Genomic DNA, 26,972 nt, shown 5'->3' on the forward strand with positions numbered 1-26,972 from the left:
ACCGTGGAGGATGCGTTGCAGGAGTCATAATTAATATAAATTCAAGAAAACCAGATAAACTGTCGCTGCAGACGTCAAGTTACCTTATTTGTTAAAGTCGTTTCAAAAACATTATAAAACTAGACGTTTCTTGCGTCGGCAACCAGTAATACACCCCAAATCTGTACAACCATTTTCAGTGCTAACTTTATTTCAATAAATACAAATATACATCAACATCCAACAACTTATCATACAACGTTCGGGCTCAAGTGGTGGACAGTGTGGACGTCCGCCGGGCCGTGTCCGTTCCGGCGACGTGTCCGCTGGCGTCCTCTATCGTGGGCACGCCGAAGACGCAGCCCAGGGACGAGTAGTACGGTGTGAAGAGGGCAGAATACTGTTGGGTGGCTGGGGCGAAGTAGTGCGGCGGGAAGAGGCCCTGTCGCTGCGCCATCTTCAGTCGGGTGGTTAGCTGCTTCTTCCACTTCGTTCGCCTGTTTTGGAACCACGTTTTGATTTGGACTTCGGTTAGGTTTAGGGCTTTGGATAATTCCATTCTTTTGCTGACGCTCAAGTACTTGTCGACTTTGAATTCGCTTTCGAGTCGCTCGAGCTGCTTGGCGCTGTAAGCTTGGCGGGGCTTGCGGTCCAGGCCGGGTTTCCGGGAGCGGCGGTTGCTGGGCTTGGGGGCTGGAAGAAAATAGTAATTGTATTTCAACAGTGATCGCAATTATGTTGGACTGTAAATTAGTAGGCTACAATTGTCGTTATTTTGTTAGAACGATACTTTCAGTGAAATGTATCTATTTTTAAAGGATTTTGTATCACTTTCGAAACAATTTAATAGTTCTTTAGTCATGAAATGTTTGAAAGAAATCTTTCTAAATAATGGTTCTAAGAATACTAAACACCTTGAATAGATATAAATTTAAATAAATATTTACATATTCTTTTCTGATGTTTGTTTTTAATGCAATGGATTTAGTTCTAATTTTTCTACGAATTATTATTATTAGTAAATATATTTATTTTCTGAAAAATTCTTCAACATTAATTATGTGTTAAACTATTTTTTCAAGTGTCTTAATTACATTTATTAGCACCTGTTGGAAACAATTTAAAAATAAACTGATTGAAAGTATAGAATTGTCGTTTTATTGAAAACAAATATTTGAAAATTTATTTCATTTTAAAACGCTTAGATCAGGTAAGGTCAGGTTATGTCAGGTCAGGCCAGGTCAGGTCAGGTCCGGTCAGGTCATTGAATTTTTTTCCAAAAAATTTTGATTCTCTCGGATTTTTTTTGTATTCTTTTGGATTTTTTTGGATTCTCTTCCATTCTTCCGAATTCCCTAGGATTTTCTCATATTGTTTAGGAATTCTTTTGGTATTCTTCTTGATCTTCTACCAGGTTATCATATTGGTTTGTTTTCGTGTTTTCACGTTTTCTTCGGTATTTTTTCGAATTGTCGCGGATCTTTACGATTTCTATGGAAATTTCGGGTTCTTTCATATCTTGTCCGATTTTTCTAGACTCTCCCTGATTTTTTCGTGTTACTTAGGATTTTTTTCAGATTCTTTCATATCGTTTCGAATTCTCTGGGATTCTGTCGAATTTACTTTGATACTCTTGGATTTTTGCGTATTATCTCGAATTCGTCCTGATTCTCTAGAATTCTCTCGAAATCTGATGGATGCCATGTTTTTTTGGGATTTTTTTGGATTCTGTCGGATTCTCTGGAGTTATTTTCGGATTCCCCTGGATTCTTACAGAAAATTATTCGAGATTCTCATCTATTCTCCGTAATTCCCTTGGATTCTTTCGTGTTCTTTTGGATTCTGTCGGATTGCTTCGAATTATTTTCGGATTTTCTAGGATTGTTTCGGATTCTTCCGGATTCTCGCGAAATCTTCAGCTTTATTTCAGATTCTCTGTAATTTTCTTGGGATTTTCTCGGATTTTTTCAGATTTCCTCGGATTTTTTCATATTGGCTCGTATTTTTCTGGTTTCTGTAAGAGACTCTAGGATTCTATCAAATTCTTTCGAATCTTCTCGGATTATTTGATTCTCACGTATTCTTCTCGAAGCCTCGGATTCTTTTGGTTTATATTCAGATGGTTTTAGAATTATTTTTAGATTCTCTCGGAATTTTAGGACTTTTCCGTATTCTCGCGAAATTTTTCGGAATTTTCTCGAATTCTTTCGTATTTTCTAGAATTTTTTTAAATAATAATATTTTAAATAATAATAAGTATTTGATTACAACCAATTACAGGAAAAATCGAAAATGGAAACTGAACAAAATTAAATTTTTCGTATTGTCTCGGATTTTTTGTATTCTCCTGTATTTTTCCGGATTTTCTTAGATCTTCCCAGAATTTGGTCGGATTCTCTAGTATCGTTGATTCGTTTCGGCTTCTTTTGGATTCTGTTGGATTCTCTCGAATTCACTAGGATTCTTTTGGAATCTCGTGTATTCTCTAAAAATATTTTGGATTTTCTTGCATTTTTTCAAATTCATCGGATTTCTTTCGAATTCTTCAGAATTTTCTTGGGATTCTCCCGGATTTTTTATATTGACTCATATTTTTAAAAGTTCTGTCAGAGATTATAGTCTCTCAGGTTCTTTCGAATTCTTCCAGATTCTCTTAAATTCGCTCCGATTCTATCAAATTCTTTCGAATTGTTTCGGATTGCTTTCGTATTCGCACGTATTCTTTGGTATTCTTTCAGATTATCTCTGAGTCTCGACTTCTTTTGGTTTCTTTTCGAATTGTTTCGGATTCTCTCAGATTCGGAGGTTTCTGTATCTCCTAGGATTTTTTCCGGACTTCTTGGATTTTTTCGTATTCTCTCGGATTTTTTCCGAATTCTCTCAAATTTTTTTCAGATGCTCTGAGATTATCTCCAAATCACTTTGATTCTCTCGGATTTTTTGTATTCTCTCGTATTCTTCCGGATTCTCTTAGATTTTTTAGAAATTGATCGAATTCTCTGGAATTGTTTCAGATTCTTTTCGTATTTGCTTGATTTACTTTCGGATTCTCTCAAATTCACTCGGATTCTTGTGAATCCGCTCAGAATATTTTGGATTCTCTTGTATTCTTTCGAATTTTTCAGGGTTCTCTCGGTTTCTCTCGAATTTTCTTGAGTTTTTGTCGTTTTTTTACGTATTCTTCCGGATTTTTTCCGATCATGTTTTATTTTTCCGGTTGCCCCAAATCCTATAGGAGTCTCTCGGATTTTTTCGGATTCTTCCGGATTCTCTTAAATTTTCTCAGATTCTATCGAATTCTTTGGAATCGTTTTGATTTTTTTGTATTATTTTGGGGTTCCGTTGAATTCTCTCGATTTTTTTCGGATTCTCTCGAATTCACTCGGATTCTTGTGAATCCGATTAGAATATTTTGGATTCTCCTTCCTTCGAATTCTTCACGTTTCTCTCGGATTCTCTGGAATTTTCTTGAGATTCTCTGGAATTTTGACGTATTCTCTCGGATTTCTTCGGATTGTCTCGTAATTTTTCCGGTTCTGTCAGATTCTCTAGGGGTCCCTCGCGTTCCAACGAATTCTTTCGGATTCTCTTAAATTCACTTCGATTCTATCGAATTCTTTCGAATCGTCTCGATTTTTTCGTATTCTTTGAAATTCTTCCGGATTATCTTCTATTTTCCCGAATTCCTTTGGATCCTCTCATGTTATTGGATTCTTCTGGATTCTTTCGGATCTTCTTAGAAAATTTGGTCAGATTTTCTGCTATTGTTTAGGATTCTTTTGCGTATTCTTTTAGATTCCGTTGGATTTTCTCAATTTATTTTCGGATTATCTCGAAATCACTCGGATTCCTTTTGAATCTTCCTTTGGATTCTCTCCGATTCTTTCGAATCCTTTAGGTTTCTCCTGAATTCTCTGTAATCTTTCTGTGATTTTCTCGATTTTTTACCTATTCTTTCGGCTTTTTTTGGGATTACTTCGTATTTTTCCGGTTTGGTCAGATTCTTTGGGATTCTTTCGGGTTCTTTTGAATTCTTCAGGAATGTTTTAAATTCTCTCCGATTCTATCAAATTCTTTCGAATTGTCTCGATTTTTTCGTAATATTTCGAATTCTTTTGAATTCTCTCATGTTATTGAATTCTTCCGGATACTCTCGGATCTTCCTAGAATTTGGTCAGATGTTCTCGTATTGTTTAGGATTCTTTTCGTATTCTTTTAGATTACATTGGATTCTCTCAGTTTATTTCACTCAGATTCCTTCTGATTCTTCCTGATTCTCGCGGATTCTCTCAAAATATTTTCGATTCTCTCGTATTTTTTCGAATCCTTCAGGTTTCTCTCGGATTCTCTGTAATCTTTTTGTGATCCTCTCGGATTTTTACAGATTCTTTCGAATACTTTTGAATTCTCTTAGATTCTATTAGCTGTTTTTGTGTTATCTCATATTTCTATTCTCTACCAGAGTCTCTGGTTCTTTCGAATTCTTCCACATTCTCTTAAATTCTCTAGGATTCTATCGAATTCTTTCCAATCGTCTCGATATTTTCCTATTCTTTCGGATTCTTTTGGATTATCTTCTTTTCTCCCAGTTCCTTTGGATTCTCTCATATTTTATTGGATTTTTCCAGATTCTCTAGAATCTTCTTAGAATTTAGTCAGTTTTTCTGGCATTGTTTAGGATTCTTTTCGTACTCTGGTTGGATTTTCTCGATGTATTTTCGGATTCTCTCGAAATCACCCCAATCCTTTCAAATTCTTCTGGATTCCCGCGGACCTTCTCAGAAGATTTTGTGTTCTCCCGAATTCTTTCGAATTCTTCAGGTTTTTCTCGGATTCTCTGGAATTTTCGTGTTCTTTCGGATTCTTCCGGATTATCTTCTGTTCTCTCAAATTCCTTTGGATCCTCTCATATTTTATTGGATTATTCCGGATTCTCCCAAATCTTCTTAGAATGTGATCAGATTTTGTAGTTTTGTTTAGGATTCTTTTTGATTCCGTTCGATTATCTCGATTTATTTTCGGATTCTCTCTAAATCACTCTGATTCTTTCGAATTCTTTTGGATTTTCGCAGATCTTCTCAGAATATTTTGGATCTTCTCGAATTCTTTCGAATTTCTTAGGTTTCTCTCGGATTCTCTGTAATTTTCTTGGGTTACTCTCGGATTTTTTCTTATTATCTCGTATGTTTTCGAAGTCTTCCAGACTCTTAAATTCTTTCGGATTCTACCGTATTCTTTCGAATAATATGATTTCTTAGTTTTCTTTCGGATTCTTCCGGATTCACTTCTATTTTCTCCAATTGCTTTGAATTCTGTCATACTTTATTGGATTCTTTCGGATTGTCTTGATTCTTCTTAGAATTTGGTCAGATTTTCTCGTTTTGTTTAGGATTCTTTTCGTATTCTTTTAGATTTCGTTGGATTGTCTCAATTTATTTTCGAATTCTCTCGAAATTACTTGGATTCTTTCGGATTGTTCTGGTTTCTCGTGAATCCTCTCAGAATATTTCGGATTCTCTCGTATTCTTTCGAATCTTTCATGTTTCTCTCGGATTTTCTCCAATTCTTTCAGATACCCTCAGATTTTTTCTTTATCTCATATTTTTTCGGTTCTGTTAGATTCTTTAGGAGTCTATCGGATTCTTCCGAAGTCTTCTGGATGCTCTTAAATTCCCTCCGATTCGATTTTTTAGTTTTCTTTCAGATTCTTCCGGATTCGCTTCTATTCCCTCGAATTACTTTGGATTCTCTGATATTTTGTTGGATTCTTCCGGATTCTCTCGAATCTTCTTAGAATTTGATCTGATTTTCTCGTATTGTTTAGGATTCTTTTTGTATTTTTTTAGATTCTGTTGGATTTTCTCGAATTCTTTCGAATTTCTCAGGTTTCTCTCGGATTCTCTGGAATTTTCTTGGGATTCTCTGGGATTCTTACGCATTCTGTCGAATTTTTCGAATTATCTCGTATTTTTTCTGATTCTGTCAGATTCTCTAGGACTTTCTCGGGTTCTTTCCAATTCTTCCGGATTCTCTTAAATTCTCTCGGATTCTATCGAGTTCTTTCGAATTGTCTCGATTTTTTCGGATTCTTCGGAATTCTCTTCTATTCTCTCAAATTCCTTTGGATTCTATTATATTTTATTGTATTCTTCCGGATTATCTCGAATCTTCTTAGAATTTGTCAAATTTTCTCGTGTTGTTTAGGATTCTTTTTGAATTCTTTTAGATTCAGTTGGATTCTTTCGATTTATTTTCGGTTTCTCTCGAAATCACTCGAATGTTTTTGAATTCTTCAAGGTTCTTCCAGATTTTCTCAGAATATGTTGGATTTTCTCGAATTCTTTCCAATTTCTCAGGTTTCTCTCGGATTCTCTGAAATTTTCTCTTATTTTTTCTGACTCTGTCAGATTCTCTAGAACTTCCTCGGGTTCTTTCCAATTCTTCCGGATTCTCTTAAATTCTCTAGGATTCTATCGAATTCTTTCGAAGTGTCTCGTTTTTTTCGTATTCTCCCGGATTATTCTCCTAAATTCCTTTGGATTCTATCATATTTTATTGGATTCTTCCGGATTCTCTCGAATCTTCTTAAAATTTGGTCAGAGTTTCTCGTTTTGTTTAAGATTCTTTTAGTATTCTTTTAAATTTCGTTGGATTCTCTCAATTTATTTTCTTAGTCTTTCGAAATCACTCGGATTCTTTCGGATTCTTCTGGATTCTAGTGGATCCTCTCAGAATATTTAGGATTCTTGCGTATTTTTTCGAATCCTTCATGTTTATCTCGGATTCTCTATAATTTTTTGTCATTTTTTTTTTCTCCATTTCTTTCAGACACTCTCTCTTTTTCTTTATCTCATATTTTTTAGGTGCTATTAGATTCTTTACCATTCTCTCTGTTTTTTTAGAATTCTTCCGGATTCTCTTAAAGTCTCTCGGATTCTATGGAATTCTCTCGAATTCACTTTCGGATTATTTCTAGTATTCTTCCACATTCGTTTTAATCTTGTCAGAATTTGGTCGCATTTGGTCATATTGTTTAAGATTCTATCGGATTCTTCCAGATTCTCGGGAATTCTCTCAGAATATTTTGAATTCTCTCGTATTCTTTCGGATTCTGTTAAATTCTCTGATATATTATTGAAGATCTCCCATTAACTGACTCGAGTGTAAGCTAACGAAATAGCTGTTGTAATAGGGTCCATCCAGGGAATGGTTACTTTCATATTTTCTCGACGTTTCATAACCCCTAAGGTATGAAAAAATAGGTTTCTCCATTTGCGAAACTACTTTACCGATTGTTGTCAAATTTTATATTCCTTTAAGGAATGTCATATAGATTGTAAAAGACTGGCCCGAATTTATTCAATTATTTCAACAATTTGATGGTAGCTTTTAAATATTTTGCTTATTAAATACCATTGAAATTGTGTAAAATGATACATGATACTACATGTAGTTTATAAATCCGCTTTGAATTTCCCCCAAAGAACAAGGCGGATTCATAAACCACATGTACAGGAATCTTTAAAGTTACAAACTTGTATATCCACGAAAGCGGGCTTGAGTGATGGAACAGCTGTGTATTAATGATGTCATAAAACAGCCAGACAATTACAGATGCATTAAATTAACAAATCTATCCGAACTTTTAGGTCAAAATTTAGTCTTAAACTTTGACTTTGACTTTTGTACTGTACTTTTTTTTAACAAGATTTAATTTGCAGACCAATTCAGCTCAATTCTTCTTCGCATCCTATCTTTGTAGCTAGGACAAGAATTGGCAAAAATCAAAACCGAGGTGCCCATCAAAGTTGAAAGAACCGGTGTCGCGTCGCGTCGACAAGCACGTAAATCACGCCTAACTTGTCATTCTGTAATTGACTTCTCGGAAAACCAACCGCCTGGTGTGAAAAAAAGAAATATGTTGAGCAGGCTTAAACAAACTATTAACTACTTTAACAAATAAAAATTTTTAAGAAGTCAAACAATGTGTTTTACATACCTACATGATCGTTTAGGAGCAGGTGGTTATGGCTATAAAACGGCGTGTAAACAGTCCCCAAAATCAATAAAAGATTTAAAATTAACACCAGGCCGGGCCCACCCGAGGCCAGCTTTCGAATTTCTCGGCGCGCCATTTTCGGCCCGAACGGCCCCTCGAAAGTGTCATCTTCGATTTCTCGTGCCATTAGAGAATAATTTGTCGCGTATAAACGCATAATCGTTCAAATAGGCCCGCATTAACGTTAATTAGCAATATGGTTATAGTGTTTATGCTGGTTGAATCCTGATCGGACGTGCTAATTGAAAACAAAGGGCACGTTTTAAATGTATTTGCTTAAGCAATTACGGCGCGACTAGCGGCTGCACAAAATCCAGAAAAAGTGGGAGAGATTATGTGCTTGTGTGTGTTTGCTTAGGAGTTTGACACTGTCATGTCACATAGCTCACAAGTTGACAATTTGCCTGCTAAACACCTGTGTACTATTTCAAACACAATATTTATACACAGCGCTATTTACTACCGAATTTTTAGCATGGGCCTTATCCGTGTGTGCTCTTTTTCGTCGCGAAAGTGGAGCCAGAAACGTCACGGACACTTTGGAAGAGTTATCGCCAATTATTACGACTATTAAAACGAATGGAAATCGATCGACAAGTACTAAATACATATTTATCAAAGTAAAAACGTAATTACTGTAGTGTGACATCAATAAGCAAACTCAAACAAGTGTTAATATTGCAATGTGACAATTGTGTTAGTAAATGCAAATCAGCTTCTTGTTTACATCGTTATTTCACGACGGTTTTGAAACCGCTCTCTAATTGGACGCTACACCGTTTCGTGGAGGCGGGCAGATGTTTTAAAAACGAGAAATAGATGTTTTAGAGCGTCAACGGTGATTCTAACTCATTTTACGAGTGTTCATTCATGCGGACGCAGATCCGACCCTCCAGAACCGTCGCAAAAATTTTGTGACTTTTTAAATATTTGCATGATCATCGTAGAAAAATGTATCACATTTGGCTTATATTGTTGTTATTATAAAATTTAAAAAGGACATTAAATGATGAGGAGTGACTAGAGCTTCGATCCGATACCGATCAGACATCGTGCTACTGCAACGACAGTATATTAAAGCTTTTGTGACACAAGAAATATAGCCAACATTCTTTGTTTTAAATTTTAGTCCGAAAAATTAATTCAGGAATACATAATTTATTGGTAACATTTTTCACACTTAAAAATAAAATCAAAATATTTATTAATTTTGTGAATTCAGTAAAAAGTGTCATATTTTGTTTGAAACAGCCGCCGATTTTTCATTTTTTTGACAAATATCTATCTTGAGAATGTTCTAGTTATGTAAATGTTAAACAAATTTTTGAAATCTCTTTTTATTTAAAATTAGAAAAAAAAGATGAAAAACTTCGTTTAATATTTTTGTGTCAAAATTAAACAGTAACTGTTATACATGCTAAATAAAAATATTCTAATTATAAGTCTCTAATTTTGAGCTAATCTAGCTTGATCAGAACTCAGCTTACCTGACCTGCCAACACCTGACATGGCACAGCTTGTCTTGAATTGATTAGCACTGATCTTATCTGAAATGACCTACACTGACCTGACCTGATCTAATTTGACTGAAAAAGTAGGAGATAATCCAAGAGAGAATACGAGAAAATACAAAAAAAAATCCTGAAAGAATCAAAGTGAATTCGAGAGAATCTCAGAGAATCCGAAAGAATATGAGAGAATTCAAAAAAATTCAGAAGAATGCGAAAAAAATCGAAGAGAATCCGGGAAACGTAGAAAGAATCTGAGATAATCCGAAATTAGTTCTACAAAATTCAAATCGATCCTGAAAGAATCCGAAAGAATACGAATACGCGAGAACACGAAACTAATCTGAAGAGAATTTCGTGGTAATACGGACAAACCTGCAAGAACCCGAAAGAATCTGATAAAATCCTAAAGAATACGAAAAAATCTGAGAGGATCCTAAGAGAATTCGAGAGAAATCTGAAGAGTTCGTAAAAATATGAGAGAATCCAAAATATTCTGAAAGAATCCGCGAGAATCTTGAAGAATCCGAGTGAATTCGAGAGAATCCGACAGAATTCAAAAGATTACGAGAAGAATCCTAAGCAATAGGATTAATCGGACTAAATTCTGAGACAATCAGAGACAATCTCAAAGAATATGAGAAAATTGGGAAAAATCCACGAGATACGAAAAAATCTTGGAGAGTCTGGAAAAAATCCGAGAGGATTCCAAAGAGTACGAAGGAATTCCAAAAAATCCGCGAGGATTCGCAAGAATCCGGAAAACTCCGAAAAAATTCTACGGATTCTTAAAATAATTTCACAAATCAAAGAAAATCAAAGTAATTTTGAGAGAATCTGAAAGAATATTCAGGAATTAGGAGAAAATTCCGGAGAAGACGCAAAAATCCGAGAAGATTAAAAATATTTCTGGAGAATTCAAGAATAATTTTAGAAAATTAAAAACAATTCAAAAAAAAAGAACGAATTGAAGATTCTGAGATAATTCTAGAGAATAACGTGAATACGTGAGAATACGAAAACAATCCGAGAATATTCCAAAGAAGTCGATAGAATTAGAGAGAATTTGAGTGCATTCGGAAGAAATCGTAACAATCCGAAAGACTCCTAGAGAACTTGATAAAACTGGAAAAAATTTTAAAAAACGAAAAACTCGAAAGAATCAGAAAAAACCGGAAAAAATAGGAGAGAATCCAACAGAATCGGAAAGAATACTAAAAGAATTGGAAACCTGACATGACCTGGCCCGAGCTGACCTGACTTGACTTGACCGAAGAAATATGAGAGAATTCAAGAGAATTCGCCCGAATAGAAGAATATTCCCAAGAATCTTAACGAATACGAGAAAATACAAAAACAAATCGTGAAAGAATCAATTGAAAGAACATGAGAGAATTCTGAATAATTCGGGAGAATATGAAAAAAATCCGAAAAGATCCCAAGACAATTCGATACAAACCTAAAGAATTCGAAAAATATGAGAAAATCCAAAATATTCTCAGAGAATCCTTGAGAATCTTAAAACATCCGAAAGAATCCAGGGGAATTCCAGAGAATCTGAAAATAATAATTAGATAATCCGACAGAATCTAAAAGAATACTAAAAGAAACCTAAACAATACGACAGAATCGGACCAAATTCTGAGAAGATCCGAGAGAATTCCGAAGAATCCGAAAGAATATGAGAGAATGGGGAAAAATCCGAGAGTCCGGCAAAAACTGGAGAAGATTCCAAAAAATCCGTGAGAATCCACAAGAATTCGGAATACTTCGAAAGAATTCTACAGAATCCGAAAACTATTCCAGAAAATCCGAATAAATCCCAGAGAATCAAAGAAATTTTGAAAGAATCCTAGAAAATTTGAAAGAAGATTAGAAAGTTTGGAGAAAACCCCAGAGACTACGAAAAAATCCGAGAGAGTCCAGAAAAAATCCCACCGGGTTCCAAAGAATTCGAGAATTCCGAGATGATTCAAAAATAATTCTAGAAAATTCGAAACAATCCGAAAAGAATCCAAAAGAATCCGAGACTCCGAGCGAATCCGAAAGAATACGAATACGTAAAAATACGAAATTATTCCGGAGGATTCGAAAGTATTCGATATAATCCGGAAGAAATCCGTGATTATATGGAAAAACCCGACAGAATCCGAAAGAATCTGAAAAAATATATCTGAGAGAACCTAAAGAACTCGAAAGAATACTAGAGAATCCAAAATATTTTCAGATAAATATTGAGAATCTTGGAAAATCCAAAAGAAACCTAGGGAATCTTAAAATAATAATTCTAGAGAATCAGACAGATTATAAAAAAATACGAAAAATAATCCTACACAATAGGAGATAATGCGAATAAATTCTGAAACGATCCGAGTGAATTCGGGGAATCCGAAAGAGTATGAGGAGATTCGGAAAAAAATCCACGAGATACGAAAAAAAGGAAGTCTGGAAAAAAACTGAAAAAATTCCAAAAAATGTGAGGGAATCCCAAAAGATCAGTGAGAATCCGCAAGAATCCGGAAAACTCCGTAAGAATCCTACAAAATCCTAAAGTAATTTCAGAAAATCCGATAATATCCTAAAGAACTAAAGTAATTTTGAGAGAATTCTACAGAATCTGAAAGGATATGAGAGAATTTGGAGAAAATCCCATATAATAATACGAGAAAATTGGAGAGAGTCCGAAAAAAATGATAGAACAATAGAAAGAATCCGGGAGAATCCAAAAATAATTTTTCAAAATTCAAAACAATCCAAAAAAAAAGTAAGAACGAATCGAAAATTCTGAGAGGATCCGAAAGAATAACGCGAATACGTGAGAATACGCGAGGATTCGAAAGAATTCGGGAGGATTAGAGGGAATTAAGAGCATCCGGAAGAATTAGGAATTCTAGAAAATCCGTGAGAATCCGAAATTAATTCTAGAAAAGCCAAACTGGTCCGAAAATATTCTAAGAGAATTCAAGACTCCGAACGAAACCGAAGGGAATTCCAGAGAATCCAAAAATAATAATTAGAGAATACCACAGAATTGATTACAAAAAAATCTTATACAATACAACAGAATCCGACTAAATTCTGGAGAAGATCCGAGAGAATCCGAGAGAGACCGAAAGAATACGAGAGAATACGAAAAAATCTGGGAAAACCAAAGTGAATTTGAAAGAATCCCAGGGAATCCGAAGCATATGAGAGATCTCAGAAAAATCTGGAAGAATACGAAAAAAATCCGAGTGTCCGAGAGAATCCGTGGGAATTCCAGAGAAACCGTGATGATCCGAAAGAATTCGAAAAACTTAGAAAAAATCTAAGAGAATCCGAAAATAATTCTAGAAAATCCAAACCAAACTGAAAAGATTCTAAAAGAATCTGGGACTCCGAGCGAATCCGAAAGAATACGAATCTAATTCGAGAGTATTCGAAACAATTCGATAGAATCCGGAAGAATCTGAAAAAATTCGAAAGGATTCCTAGAGAATTCGAGAGAAACTTGAAGAATTCGAAAGAATACCAGAGAATATAAAATATTCTCAGAGAATTCCTGAGAATCTTGAAGAATCCAAAAGAATCCGAGTGAATCCGGGAAAATCCGAAAATAATAATTCCAGAGAATCCAACAGAATACAAACAATACAAAAATAATTATAAACAATACCATAGAATTTGACCAAATTTTGAGAAAAGAAGAAGAAGAAGAATCCGAAAGAATACGAGAGAATACAAAAATTCGAGAAAATCAAAATAATTTGGAAAAAATTATTTAAAATTATAGATAATACGAAAAATTTCGAGAGAATCAGAAAAAACTGGAAAAAATATGAGAGAATCCGAAAGAATCCGAATAAATCCGAGTGACTCCAAAAATTCCATAGAACCCGACAGAATTCAAAAGAATACGAAAAGAATCCTAAACAATAGAAGAGAATCCGGTTAAATTCGGAGACGATCCGACAGAATCCAGAGAATCCGAATCAATATGAGAGAATTCGGAAAAAATCCACGAGATACCAAAAAAACCAAGAGAGTGGAGAAAAAATTCGAGAAGATTCCAAAGAATACGAGGAAATTCCAAAGAATCTGTGAGAATCCGCAAGAATCTGGAAAATTCCGAAAAAATCCTATAGAATCCTAAGGTAATTTTAGAAAATCCGAAAAAATCCGAGAAAGTCCGGAAAAATACGAAAAGATTATAAAGAATCCGGGAGAATCCAAAAATAATTTTAGAAAATTCACAACTATCCGAAAAATAAAAACGAATCTAAGATTCTGAGAGAATCCGAAAGAATAACGTAAATACGTGAGAATACGAAAACGATCGAAGAGAATTCGAAAGAATTCTATAGGATTAGAGAGAATTTAAGAGCATCTGGAAGCGAATCCGAAAGAACACGAATATGTGAGAATACGAAACTAATCCTAGAGGATTTGAAATAATTCCATAGAATTCGGAAGAAAAAAAAAAAAAAATAAAAAAAAAAAAAAATACGGAAAAACCCCAGAGAATCCGAAAGAATCGGAAAAGAATCCAGAGAATACGAAAAAAATCCGAGAAGACCCCAAGAGAATTTGAGACAAACCTAGAGAATTATAAAAATATCACAGAATCCTTGAGAATCTTAAAAAATTCGAAAGAAACTGCGGGAATTCCAGAAAATCTAAAAATGATAATTAGAGAATCCGATAGATTCTAAAAGAATACGAAAAGAATTCTAAATAATTGGAGAGAATCCGACTAAATTGGGAGGCAATCCTTGAGAATCCAAAAGAATATGGGGGAATGAGAAAAAACTCCGAGAGTTCGGCAAGAATCGGAGAAGATTCTAAAGAATCCGTGACGATCCACAAGAATTCCGAATACTTCGAATGAATTTTACATAATCCGAAAATAATTCCAGAAAATCCGAAAAAATCCCAGAGAATCAAAGTAATTTTGAAAGAATCCCAGAGAATTTGAAAGAAAATGAGAATTCCAAAGAATCTGTGAGGATTCGCGACAATCCGGAAAACTCCGACAGAATCCGATAGAATCCAAAAATAATTCTAGAAAATTCGAAACAATCGAAAAAGAATCCAAAAGAATCCGAGACTCCCAGCGAATTCGAAAGGATACGAATACGTAAAAATACGAAAGTAATCTGGAGGATTCGAAACAATTCGATAGAATCCGGAAGAAATCCGTGATAATATGGAAAAACTCGGGGGAATCCGAAAGAATCTGAAAAAATATATCCGAGAGAATACGAATAAATCCGTGACGATCCCAAGAGAATTCAGCAGAAACCTGAAGAACTTTAAAAAAAACTAGAGAATCCAAAATATTCTCAGAGAATCGTCGAGAATCCTAAAGAATCCGAGACAATCTAAAAATAATAATTGTGGAGAATCCGACAGAATCCAAAAGAATATGAAAGAAATTCTAAACAATAGGAGAGAAGAATCCGAAAGGAAATGAGAGAATTCGGAAAAAATCCGAGAAGATTCCAAAGAATACGAGGGAACTCCAAAGAATCCGTGAGGATTCGCAAGAATCTGGACAACTCGGAAAGAATCCTATAGCAATTTCAGAAAATCCGAAAAATTCCGAGAGGATCAAAGTAATTTTTAGAGAATCGTAGAGAATCTGAAAGAATATGAGAGAATTTGGAGAAAATCCCAGAGAATATGAGAAAATCGCAGAGAGTCCGAAAAAAATGATAGAAGAATAGAAAGAATCCGGGAGAATCCAAAAATAATTCTAGAAAATTAAAAACAAAAAAAAATCGGAGAGAATTCGAAAGAATTCGATAGGATTAGAGAGAATGTAAGAGCTTCCGGAAAAATTTGGAACAACCAGAGAGACTTCTAGAGAATCTGGTAAAATTTGAACAAATTCTAGATAATACGAAAAATTTCGCGAAAATAAAAAGAAAACGGAAAAATTCGGGAGAATCTAATAGAATTCGAAAGAATGCGAAACCTGCCCTGACTTGACTTGATCGAAAAAATATGAGAGAAGAGAATTCGGGGAATAGAAGAATATTCTCACGAATACGAAAGGATACAAGAAAATACAAAAAAAAAATCCTAAAGGAATCAAAGTGAATCCGAGAGAATCCCAGAGAATCCGAAAGAATATGAGAAAATTCAGAAAAATTCGGAATAATACGAAAGAGTCCGAGGGAATTCCAGAGGATCCGTGAGGGTCCGTGAGAATCCGAAAAACTTAGAAAAGATTCGCGAGAATCTGAAATTAGTTCTGGAAAATATGAAACTAATCCGAAAATAATCTGATTAAAGAATCCGAGACTCCGAGCCAAATCAGAAAAAATGCATCAAAACACGAAATTAATTCTGCAGAATCCGGAAGAAATCGATGATAAAACGGAAAAACTTGAGGAAATCGCTGAGAAAAGAAGCTGAAAAATCCGATATGATTCCAAGAAAATTTGAGAGAAACCGACAGAATCCAAAGAACATGAAAAGAATTCTGAGAAGATCCGAAATAATACGGAAGAATTCCAAAGAATAGATGAGATAATACAAAAATCAAAGTGATTTCGATACGAAATAATCCGAGAGAGTCCGGAAAAAACCGAAAGGATTCCAAAGAGTCCGTGAAGTTCCGCAAGAATTCGAAAATAAATAATTCTAGAAAATCCGAAACAATCCGGAAGGAATTCGAAAGAATCCGACACCACGAAAGAATTCGAAAGAAGAATACGTGAGAGTACGAAAAAAAGAATCCGGCAGAATCCGAAACAATTCAAGAGAATATAAAAAAAAACAGAGAATCAAAGTGAATTTGAGAAAATCCCAGCGAATCCGGAAAAATATGAGAGAATTCAGATAAAATCCAAGAATAAGGAAATCGGGAGAATAGAAAGGAATCCGGAAGAATCCGAAAGAATACGAGAGAATACGAAAAAATCCAAGAGAACGAAATTGAATAAGAAAAATGAGAGAATTCGGAATAAGTCCTACGAAATACGAAAAAATTCGAGAGTCCGGAAAAAGTTCTAGAAGATACGAAAGAATCCGAAAGAATTCGAAAGAATCTGAAAGTATATCGAAGAATACGTGAGAATAGGAAAAAATTCTAGTAAATTCGAGAGTATCCGACAGAATTCAAAAGAATTCGGAAGAAGCCGGAAGAATCCGAAACAATCCAGGAAAGTATGAAAAAACCCATGAGAATCAAAGTGAATTTGAGAGAATCCCAGGGAATCTGGAAAAATATGAGAAAATTCGGATAGAATCCCAGATAATACGAGAATATGAAAATATCCAAAACCGAAAGAATATCAGAGAATTCTGAAAAAGTCCTAGGAAATACGAAAAAATCCGAGAGTCCGAAAAAAAATCCGAGATGATACAAAAAAATCCGAGAGAATTATGGAAAATCTGGAAGAATCCGGAAAACTCCCAAAGAGTCCTACAGAATCGGAAAATAATTCCAGAAAACTTCAAAAAATCCGACAGAATCAAAGTAATTTTGAGAGGATGCCAGAGAATCTGAAAGAATGTGAGAGAATTTGGAGAACGTCCCAAAGAATACGAAAAAATCCGAGAGAGCCCGGAAAAAATCCGAAAAGATTCGAAAGAATCCGAGAGAATCCAGAAATAATTCTAGAAAATTCTAAACAATTTTGAAGAATCTGAAAAAAATCTAAGATTCTGAGAGAATCGGAAAGAACATCGTAAATATGTGAAAATTTCATAGAACTGGAGAAGATTTTAGATAACACGAAAAAATACGAGAGAATCCAACAAAATCCCAAATAATACGAGAAAATCTGAAGGAATTAGAGAGGATAGAAGAGAATCCGGGAGAATCAAAGTAAAGAGTCGTTTAACATATTTTAAATAACGAAAAAAAAAGCTGAAGGCGTGCGTTTTTTTATTCACTCTGTATATGTCAATGACGTCACTGCTTTCATAACGTCGACAAAAAAAGTTTGCTTTCGAATTCGTTTTTTCAGTTTTCTAGTGTGTAAATGTTTCTGAATATTTACACAATTTTTTATCATTTGTAAAATGCTCTTTACAAATACAGTATTGTTTTAAAAAATACCGATTATATCACACTTTGTCAGCATCACCGGAAAAAATTCTTTCTTCAATTTTGAACTAATTGTTTGCAAAATTATAAGACACAGTGCGTTCGTGAAATATAAAATAATTTGAAAACAAGAAAAAAATCTGCTACATGGCGATTTTGAAAAATTTTCGCTCAATTTTCCACTAAACTAGACTTTTACCAGAATTCAATTGTTTGTGTCTTTAACATTGCTTTCCACGAATGGAAAAGAAAAATACGAATACCTAAACCGAAATAATAAAATTTCCACTTCGCAGAGAATGCCCTCTTTACATCCCTCAAATTGTGCCACTTTTTACTTTCGTGTTGATTTATACGATTATTTGCGATTTAGGGCCCCAGTGAGTGTAAAGTAATTGTTAGCAATCTCGTGGAAACGACTATAATAAATGAGTTTACGAATAAGGTGATTTGTAAATTGTTCAATTCTTATTTACGCCATCTTATTATTAAGCCGCACGCGATCCGACCATTTTCGATCATTCATGTTATTGTTCATCTCTATTGTGAAGTAATGAACGACCATTTACGTCTTTTATATGATTAATTGAATAGCTTTAAAAGTATTTAATAATAACAACGCTTCATTCTCAACCAAAATGTTTAAAACAATAAGCAAAAATACTTACCCTGGAGGCCAAAAATGTGACTAGAATTTTTGTGGTCCCCTGTCGTGCTCAACCAGTTTGTGTATATAAACGAGGACGAGCTGGTTCCTGGGTGCAAGTGGTAGGGGAGATAGGAAGATTCGGAGCTTTGGTTGCTTGACACTTTTGCGTTGGATAAGAAGTCTAGCAGGCCCGGGTCGGGCGGAGTGGGGTCGGGCCTTGCGTACTGTTGGAGATCTATCACGGATTGGTATATACCTAAAAAGTCGTTATTCTTGTTGGTGCATGATATAGTTTTTGACACATGTAACAGCTAATGCGTGTAAATTGGGCGAATTTATTTTATGTATTTAAACAATTTTCAGCAGAATATCACCTTGTAAGTAGTTGTCAGAAAGTTAATGGTGTTAAATTCTCTTTAAAATAAAGTCCTCATAAATACTTTATTAAATGATTGCAGAGACTATTTTTAGATTACTGGGAAAATTTGATCGGAATTATGCAGTGTGGCAACTACTTATGAAATAACTCGGTTAAATATTTGCTAACGAGTTTGAAACTAAAACAATCCGTTTATTATTTTTAAGCAAATTTATACTTGCGTGTTGTTAAAAATTATTAACGACGTTTATTACACTTTGTTTTTTTGTTTGAAGCTATCAAAGTTGTCTACATATTTTGTCTGGATAAAGGTGTTGTATAAATAAATACACTTGTGACCAAATAATAATTTGGCAGTTAAAAAAGTTCAGAAAGTCTCTACAATTTTTGCACTTCTGTACAAAATTGTCTTTAAGCAAGGGAAATTTATAAACTCCCAGCACAAAAATTGAACCCTTAAAAAGGCCGAAATCGGTTAAAATACAAAAAATAAAATTTTGATTAAAAAAAATCTTGCCCAGCTTTTTTGTGTAAAAAAAAATATTGATTTAACGTTTGTTTTTAGATTTTTTAGAATTTTAGTAAAAGTTCATAATTACTTACTTAAATAATGACAAATTGTAATTTTGGAAAATTTGTTTGCAACAAAATTGTTATTATTTATCTCAGTTAAATCTGATCTGACATTAAATACTGTTATTTAAAGTCAGATTTTATTAATATTTCACGTTTTCACAGAGTGTTCGAACTTATTCAAATATTTTCAGGATATTTTATTTATCTAATATGAAGAATTCGAAGGAATAACTACCAGAGAATCCAAAATATTCTGACAAGATTCGCTAGAATTCGAAAGAATCACAAAAAATCAATGAGAAACCTAAGAGAATTTGGGAGGAAACTTCAAGAATTCGGGAGAATAAGAGAGAATACAAAATATTCAGCAAGGATCCACAAGAATACCGAAGAATTCGAAAGAATTCGAGTAAATACGAGAGAATCTGAAAGAATACGAAAAGAATCCCTACAAAACGAGGGAATTGAAGAACCGGAAAAAATTTGAGAGGATCCAAAAGGAATATTCGGGAGAATAAGAGAGAATCCAAAAGAATCCGAAAGAATACTAGAGAATACGAGAAAACCCGAGAAATCAAAGTGAATTTGATAGAATCTGGAAGAATGCGAAAGAATCCGAAAAAAATATGAAAGAATCCAAGGGAAGAGGAGAGAAAAGAAGAGAATCCGGAAGAATTCGAAAGAACACGTGGGATTACGAAAAAATCCGAGAGAATGAAACTGAATTTGGGAGAATCCCGGAGAAACCAAAAGAATATGAGAGAATTCTGAAAAAATCCGAAAGTTCGGAAAAATACGAGAAAATATGAAAGAATCCGAGAGAATTTAGGAGAATCCGGAATACTCCGAAGGAATCCCAAAGGATTCGAAAATAATTGTGAGACTTCCAAACAATCCGAAAGAATATCGAAGAATACGTGAGAATACGAAAACAATCTGCGAGGATTCGAAAGAATTTGATTGAATTCAAGAGAAAATAAGAGAATCCAGAATAATTCGATAAAATCCGGGTAGCTGCGAGAGAATCCAACAGAATTCCAAAGAATACGGAAGAGCCCGGAAGAATTCGGAAAAATCCAAAAGAATACAAAAAATCTGAGAGAATCAAAGTGAATTTGGGAGATTCCCAGAGAATCCAAAAGAATATGAGAGAATTCTGGAGAATCCGAAAAACTCCGAAAGAATCCGAGAGGATCCGAAAATAATTCTAGAAAATCCTAAACAATCCGAAAAGAACCCAAAAGTATTTGAGACTCCTAAAGAATCCAGAAGAATTATTATTTATTATTTATTATTTATCATTATTATTATTATTATTTTAAAATACGAAAATAATTCGAGAGGATTTGAAAGAATTTTATAGAATCCAAGGGAATTTAGGAGAATCCGAAAAAAATCGGAAAAATTCGGGTAACGCACAGAGAATCGAGCGAAATTCGAAAGAATCTGGAAGAATCCGGAAGAATTCTAAAAAATACCAAAAAAATACGAGAGATTATGGAAGAATCCTAAAGAATCCGAGGAAATTCGAGATAATAAGAGAAAAACCTGAAGAATATGAGAGAATATAAAATGTTCTTAGAGGATCCGCAAAAATCCGTAAGAATTCGAAAGAAACCGAAATAAATTTAAGAGGACCAAAGGGAAATCGGGATAACAGAAGAGAATCCGGAAGAACCCAAAAGAACACGAGAGAATACGAAAAAATCCTAGAGAATGCAACTAAATTTGGGAGAATAACAGAAAAACCGAAAGAATATGAGAAAATTCGGAAAAAATCCGAGAGTCCAGAAATAATTATAGAAAACTCTAAGCAATGCGAAAGAATCCGAGACTCCTAAAGAATTCTAAAGAATGCCGAAGAATACGTGAGAATAAGAAAACAATTCCAGAGGATTCGAAGCAGTTTAACAGAATTTAAAGGAAAATAAGAGAATTGGGTAGAATCCGAAAAAAAACGGGTAACTTCGAGCTAATCCAATAAAATTCGAAAGAATCCGAAGAATTCGGAAGAACCCGGAAGAATCTGGAAGAATCCGGAAGAACCTGGGAGAATCTGGAAGAATCCGAAAGAATCCGAAAAAAATAAGAGGGAATTCAAAAGAAGCCGAAAGAAAAGAAGAGAATCCGGAAGAATCTGAAAGAATACAAAGGAATACGAAAAAATCGGAGAAACTGAATTCCGGAGAATCCCAGAGAAACCGAAAAAATATGAGAGAATTCTGAAAAAATCCGAGAGAGTCCGGAAAAAATACTAGAGAATATGAAAGAATCCGAGGGAATTTGGGGAATCCGTGAGGATCCGGGAGAAACCGGAACACTACGAAAGAATCGGAGAGGTTTGGAAAGAATTTGATAGATTTCAAGGGAAAATTTGAGGATCCGAAAATATTCGAAAACATGCGGTTAACTCTGAGAGAATCCAACAGAATTTGAATGAGCCCGGGAGAACCCGGAAGAATCCGAAAAAATTCAGGAGAACACGAAAAAATCCGGGAAACTTAAGCTGAACTTGAGAAAATTGCAGAGAATCAACAAGAATATCGAAAAAAGACAAGGGAATACGAAAAAATGCGAGAGAACGAAACTGAATTCAAGAGAATTCCAGAGAAACCGAAAGAATATGAGAGAATTCGGAAAAAATCCGAAAAGATAGGAAAGAATCCAAGAAAATTCCAGAGAATTTGTGAGAATCCGGAAAATTCCGAAAAAATCCAAGAAGATCTGAAAATAATTTTAGAAACTTCGAAACAATCCGAGAAGTATCCAGACGAATCTGAGACTCCAAAAGAATCTGAAAAAATACCGAAGAATACGTGAGAACACGAAAACAATCAGAGAGAATTTTATAGAATTTAAGTAAATTTAAGAGAATCCGGAAGAATTAAAAAATATGAGAGAATCCAAGGAATTTCAGGAGAATAGAAGAAAATCTGGAAGAAGAAACAGAATTTGGGAGAATCCCAGAAAAACCGAAAGAATATGAGATAATTCGGAAAAATCCGAGGAAATACGAAAAAATCCGAGAGAGTCCAGAAATAATTCTAGAAAATTCTAAACAATACGAAAGAATCCGAGACTCCTAAAGAATTAGAAAGAATGCCGAAGAATAAGTGAGAATACGAAAATAATTCCAGAGGATTCGAAACAATTTGACAAGATTTAAGGGAAAATAAGAGAATACGGAAGAATTAAAAAAAAGCCGGGTAATTTCGGGAGAATCTGGAAGAATCCGGAAGAACCCGGGAGAATCTGGAAGAATCCGAAAGAATCCGAAAGAATCCGAAAAAATACGAGGGAATCCAAAAGAAATAGAAAGAAAAGAAGATAATCCGGAAGAATCTGAAAGAATACAAAGGAATACGAAAAAATCGGAGAGAACGAAACTGAATTCCGGAGAATCCCAGAGAAACCGAAAGAATATGAGAGAATTCTGAAAAAATCCGAGACAGTCCGGAAAGAATACTAGAAAGTATGAAAGAATCCGAGAGAATTTGGAGAATCCGTGAGGATCCGTGAGAATTCCGGAAAACTCCGAAAGAATCGGAGAGGCTTGGAAAGAATTTGATAGATTTCAAGGGAAAATTTGAGGATCCGAAAATATTCGAAAAAATGCGGTTGACTCTGAGAGAATCCAACAGAATCTGAATGAACCCGGAATAACCCCGAAGAATTCGGAAGAATCCGAAAAAATCCAGGAGAACACGAAAAAATCCGAGAAACTTAAGGTGAATTTGAGAAAATTGCAGAGAATCAAGAAAAATATCGAAAAAAGACAAGGAAATACGAAAAAATGCGAGAGAACGAAACTGAATTGAAGAGAATTCCAGAGAATCCGTGAGAATCTGGAAAATTCCGAAAGAATCCAAGAAAATCTGAAACTAATTCTAGAAAATCCAAAACAATCCGAAAAGTATCCAGACGAATCTGAGACTCTAAAAAAATCTGAAAAAATATCAGTGAGAACACGAAAACAATCCGAGAGAATTTGATAGAATTTAAGTGAATTTAAGAGAATCCGGTAGAATCGAAAAAAAATATGAGAGAATCCTAGGAATTTCAGGAGAATTGAAGAAAATCAGGAAGAAGAAATAGAATTTGGGAGAATCCCAGAGAAACCGAAAGAATATTAGATAATTCGGAAAAAATCCGAGGAAATATGAAAAAATCCTAGAGAGTCCAGCAATAATTCGAGAAAATTCAAAACAATGCGAAAAAATCCGAAAGAATACCGAAGAATACGTGTGAATACGAAAACAATTCCAGAGGATTTAAAACAATTTGATAGAGTTTAAGGCAAAATAAGAGAATTTTGAAGAATTCGAACAAAACTGGGTAAATTCGAGAGAATTCAATAAAATCCGAAAGAATCCGAAGAATCCGGAAGAACCCAGCACAATTCGGAAGAATCCCAAAAAATCCGAGAGAACACAAAAAATTCCAGAGGTTCAAAATGAATTCGAGAGAATTACAGAGAATCCGGAAGAATCTCGAAAAAAGACAAGGAAATACGAAAGAATTTGATAGAACAAAACTGAATTCAAGAGAATTCCAGAGAAACCGAAAGAATATGAGAGAATTTGGAAAAAATCCGGAAGTCCGTAAAAAATGCGAGAAAATCCCAGTGAATCCGTGAGAATCCGGAAACTCCAAAAGAATCCAAGAAAATCCGAAAATATTTCTAGAAAATCCGAAACAATCCAGGAAGTATCCGGAAGAATCCGAGACTACAAAAGAATCTGCAAAAATACTGAAGAATACGTGAGAATACGAAAACAATCTGAGAGGACTCTAGAGAATTTGATAGAATCTAAGGAAATTTAAGAAAATCTGGAAGACTCCGATGGAATACGAAAAGATCCAAGAGAATGAAACAATTTGAGACAATCTCAGAGAAACTGAAAGAATATGAGAGAATCCGGAAAAAATCCGAGGAAATCTGAAAAAATCGAGATAGTCCGGAAATAATTCTAGAAAATTCTAAACAATGCGAAAGAATCCGAGACTTCTAAAGAATCCGAAACAATATCGAAGAATACGTGAGAATACGAAAATAATTTGAGAGGATTCGGAACAATTTGACAGAATTTAAGGCGAAATAAGAGAATTAGGAAGAATTCGAAAAAAACCGGGTAACTTCGAGAGAATCTAATAAAATCCGAAAGAATCTGAAGGATCTGGAAGAATTCGAAGCAGTCCAAGAGAATACAAAAGAAATCCTAGGAGATTTGATATAACATAAGAGAATTCGGATAAAATCAGAGGTAATACGAAAAAATCCGAGAAAATTCGAATGAAATTCGAGATAATAGAGAGAATCCTGAAGAATCCATAGAATCTAAAATATTCTTGAGGATCCTCGAGAACCCAGAAGAAAACGAGAGAATCTGAAAAAACATTAGATAATACAAGAGAAGTCGGGGGAATAGAAATCCGAAAAAAGCGAAAAAAACACGAAAACAATCCGAGAGGATTCGAAAAAATTTGATAGAATCCAAGGAAATTTAAGAGAATCTGGAAGAATTTGATCAAATATGAGAGTATTCGCGGGAACTCGGGAGAATAAAAAAGCATCCTGAAGAATCCGAAAGAATCCGAAAAAATCTGAGAGAATACGAAAATATTCTAGAGAATCGACATAGTCATGGTATGGTAGTAAAATATGATGATATGATGACATGATATGATATGTTGACACGATATGATGCTATATGATATGATCTGAGAATATGATATAATGATACACAGTAATGACAATGTGTGTTATTGGGAAATTAACATTTACAAGAAAATTGTTATAAGATTTCAAATTTACATAGAAAACAATGATTTGATGTATATTTTTTACCAATTATTTTGTTCTGTTTGTGCACTTTCGTTAGATCAAAGTTGAAGATAAAATTGAATTTTAAATAACGATACTTTAATATTTGACGTTTTTTCTACGATCAACCTTCCCACAAAGTTTAAAATTATTCAAAAATTTTCAGGATGTTTCATTCAACTAATAATACAACACAGTAAACAAAGCAAGAAAGTAAAAGTCTTAACTTAACAAAAATCAAAAGTGATAATTTCGTCGCCAGTGTGTCCATGGTTAGATTTTTGAGCCACTTGAAAACCAAAACAACATTATTGAGACACAAGCACACACACGATTTGTTCGATAATTTTTAAGATGACGTCATCAACTGTCCGGAGGGCGTAGTAATAAATTTTTAATTACACTGGGTTATGCCTAAAGTAAAACTTTTAAGAAACTTGTTACATAATCTTTGTAATTAAAAAAATGACACTTCACACTTGTTTCTCGTTTGCCAAATTCGTGAAAGTAATGTTAAAAGTAACTGTGTGTTGTTAAATCCGAGGTAAGTCCGCACAACAAGCTGTGATTTTTTAATATTTTGAAATGAAGTTAATTTTTCGAGATGAGTGAAAAACTTCTCTATTTTTGACAGAAAAATTCAAAGAGAAGTAAAATCTGCATTTTCGTATTTTAGGATTTGTGAAACGCCAAGAAAACACTAATTCAGATATTTCCCAAAACTGTTTGACTACTAACTCTATAGCCAGTGATGAACCTGAGAAATAAAAATCGAGCTATTGACCAACATAAAAAAATTTCAGTCCGTCGGCACATCTGTTTAAAATTCATTAGACCAAAACTGACCCATTCATCCCCCTAACAAATTAATTACGTCACTTCTAAACACTAAAGTGACGTCATATCAACAATGTGGCAAGAGAGATTTAAAATTTTTTTGACGACTTGCACAGATATTTCTAAAAAATGATTTTATTCATCTTAAATTGTGTGATATTAATAATGGTATAATTATTTTGGTGTTGTTTACTTTCGCCTAAATTTTTGTGTTTTTGTCCAAAACTGAAAATTCCTTCACTCTCACTCGAAAAAAAACTCCTCTAACCTGCACGTGGTGCCGCCGGCAGCGGCGTCGGCTTAATGAACTTCACCTCCTTGCCCACCTTCCCTTCGTCGCACTTGTCGTCCTTGCACTTCCTGCTCAGCCCCAGGATCCTGTCGATCGAGAACTTGTTGGCGCCGCCGTCGTCATCGCACCTCTGCGCCTTCCGCTCCTCCTGCTCCGTGGAGACGATGTCCACGCTCTGGTCCTCCTCGGAACTGAAGTCCGAGTCCAGGAAGTGGCCGTCGTCGTCGTCACTCTCGTACCGGTTGTCATCGTCCATCGCAAGACGCAGAGGACTCGGGTCCGTGATGAGCACTGCTTGGAGCTACCGTGGCGTGCAAGGCTGGTCCATTAGATCCTTTGCTGAATCAACTAACACCTCGTACCTGTCCCTCCCTCTAAATGCCCGCCCCGTGTTGCTCATCTCGTCAGCCGCCGCTACAGATTGGTATTTCGCGTGTTTTCAGCTTGCCCTAAAATCCATCTTCGCACCTTTATACTTCCTTTTACGTGCGGTTCTCAACCGTTTACACCCTTATTGCTGGGGTTATAGCTGCCGGAGGAGAAGTTTGCCATTTTTCATAAGGGGACGGAAATTATAGGGGGAATTAGCGATTTTTGAAAGGGATGAGTTACAGAAAAACAAGTTTAGAGACGGGAAAAGGATTCTCGGCAAGAGTTAGATTTTTTTTAAGTGGACGTCTGCAGGAATTGCAGGATTTCTATTTTGATAAATATTCCCCGTTTTTCTTTTAATGATAATCATGATAATAATAACAATTATATAAATCAAATAATAATTAGAATTAATAACTTCAAATTACTCTAAAGATATTGTGATTGTCTGCGAAAAGG

General features: G+C 34.7%; 1 protein-coding gene across 2 annotated transcripts; it reads right to left on the minus strand.

Moving 5' to 3' along the window:
- Positions 1 to 160: 160 nt before the first annotated feature.
- On the minus strand, positions 161 to 26,464 carry LOC135142832 (homeobox protein ceh-30-like). Of its 2 annotated transcripts, XM_064074607.1 has the most exons (3): positions 26,118 to 26,464; positions 18,253 to 18,489; positions 161 to 672 (listed from the first exon to the last, which is right to left on the minus strand). In XM_064074607.1, the coding sequence occupies exons 1-3, from the start codon at positions 26,395 to 26,397 to the stop codon at positions 248 to 250; spliced, it is 942 nt and encodes a 313-aa protein (XP_063930677.1). In that variant the 5' UTR covers positions 26,398 to 26,464; the 3' UTR covers positions 161 to 247. The 2 variants fall into 2 exon arrangements, with proteins under 2 accessions (XP_063930677.1, XP_063930679.1); XM_064074609.1 differs by lacking the exon at positions 18,253 to 18,489.
- Positions 26,465 to 26,972: the final 508 nt, after the last annotated feature.

The sequence above is a fragment of the Zophobas morio genome, unplaced genomic scaffold, assembly GCF_036711695.1.
Source record: "Zophobas morio isolate AGI-343-1 ecotype UQ-CSIRO unplaced genomic scaffold, CSIRO_AGI_Zmor_V1 ptg000054l, whole genome shotgun sequence".
In the NCBI taxonomy this organism is placed as follows: Eukaryota; Metazoa; Arthropoda; class Insecta; order Coleoptera; family Tenebrionidae; genus Zophobas; species Zophobas morio.

Coding starts and splice junctions, on each gene's coding strand:
- LOC135142832 (XM_064074607.1), bottom strand. CDS start 26,397: ATGGACGATGACAACCGGTACGAGAGTGACGACGACGACGGCCACTTC. Junction 18,490..26,117: donor GCCGGCGGCACCACGTGCAG/GTTAGAGGAGTT, acceptor ACGACTTTTTAG/GTATATACCAATCCGTGATA. Junction 673..18,252: donor TCACATTTTTGGCCTCCAGG/GTAAGTATTTTT, acceptor ATTTTCTTCCAG/CCCCCAAGCCCAGCAACCGC.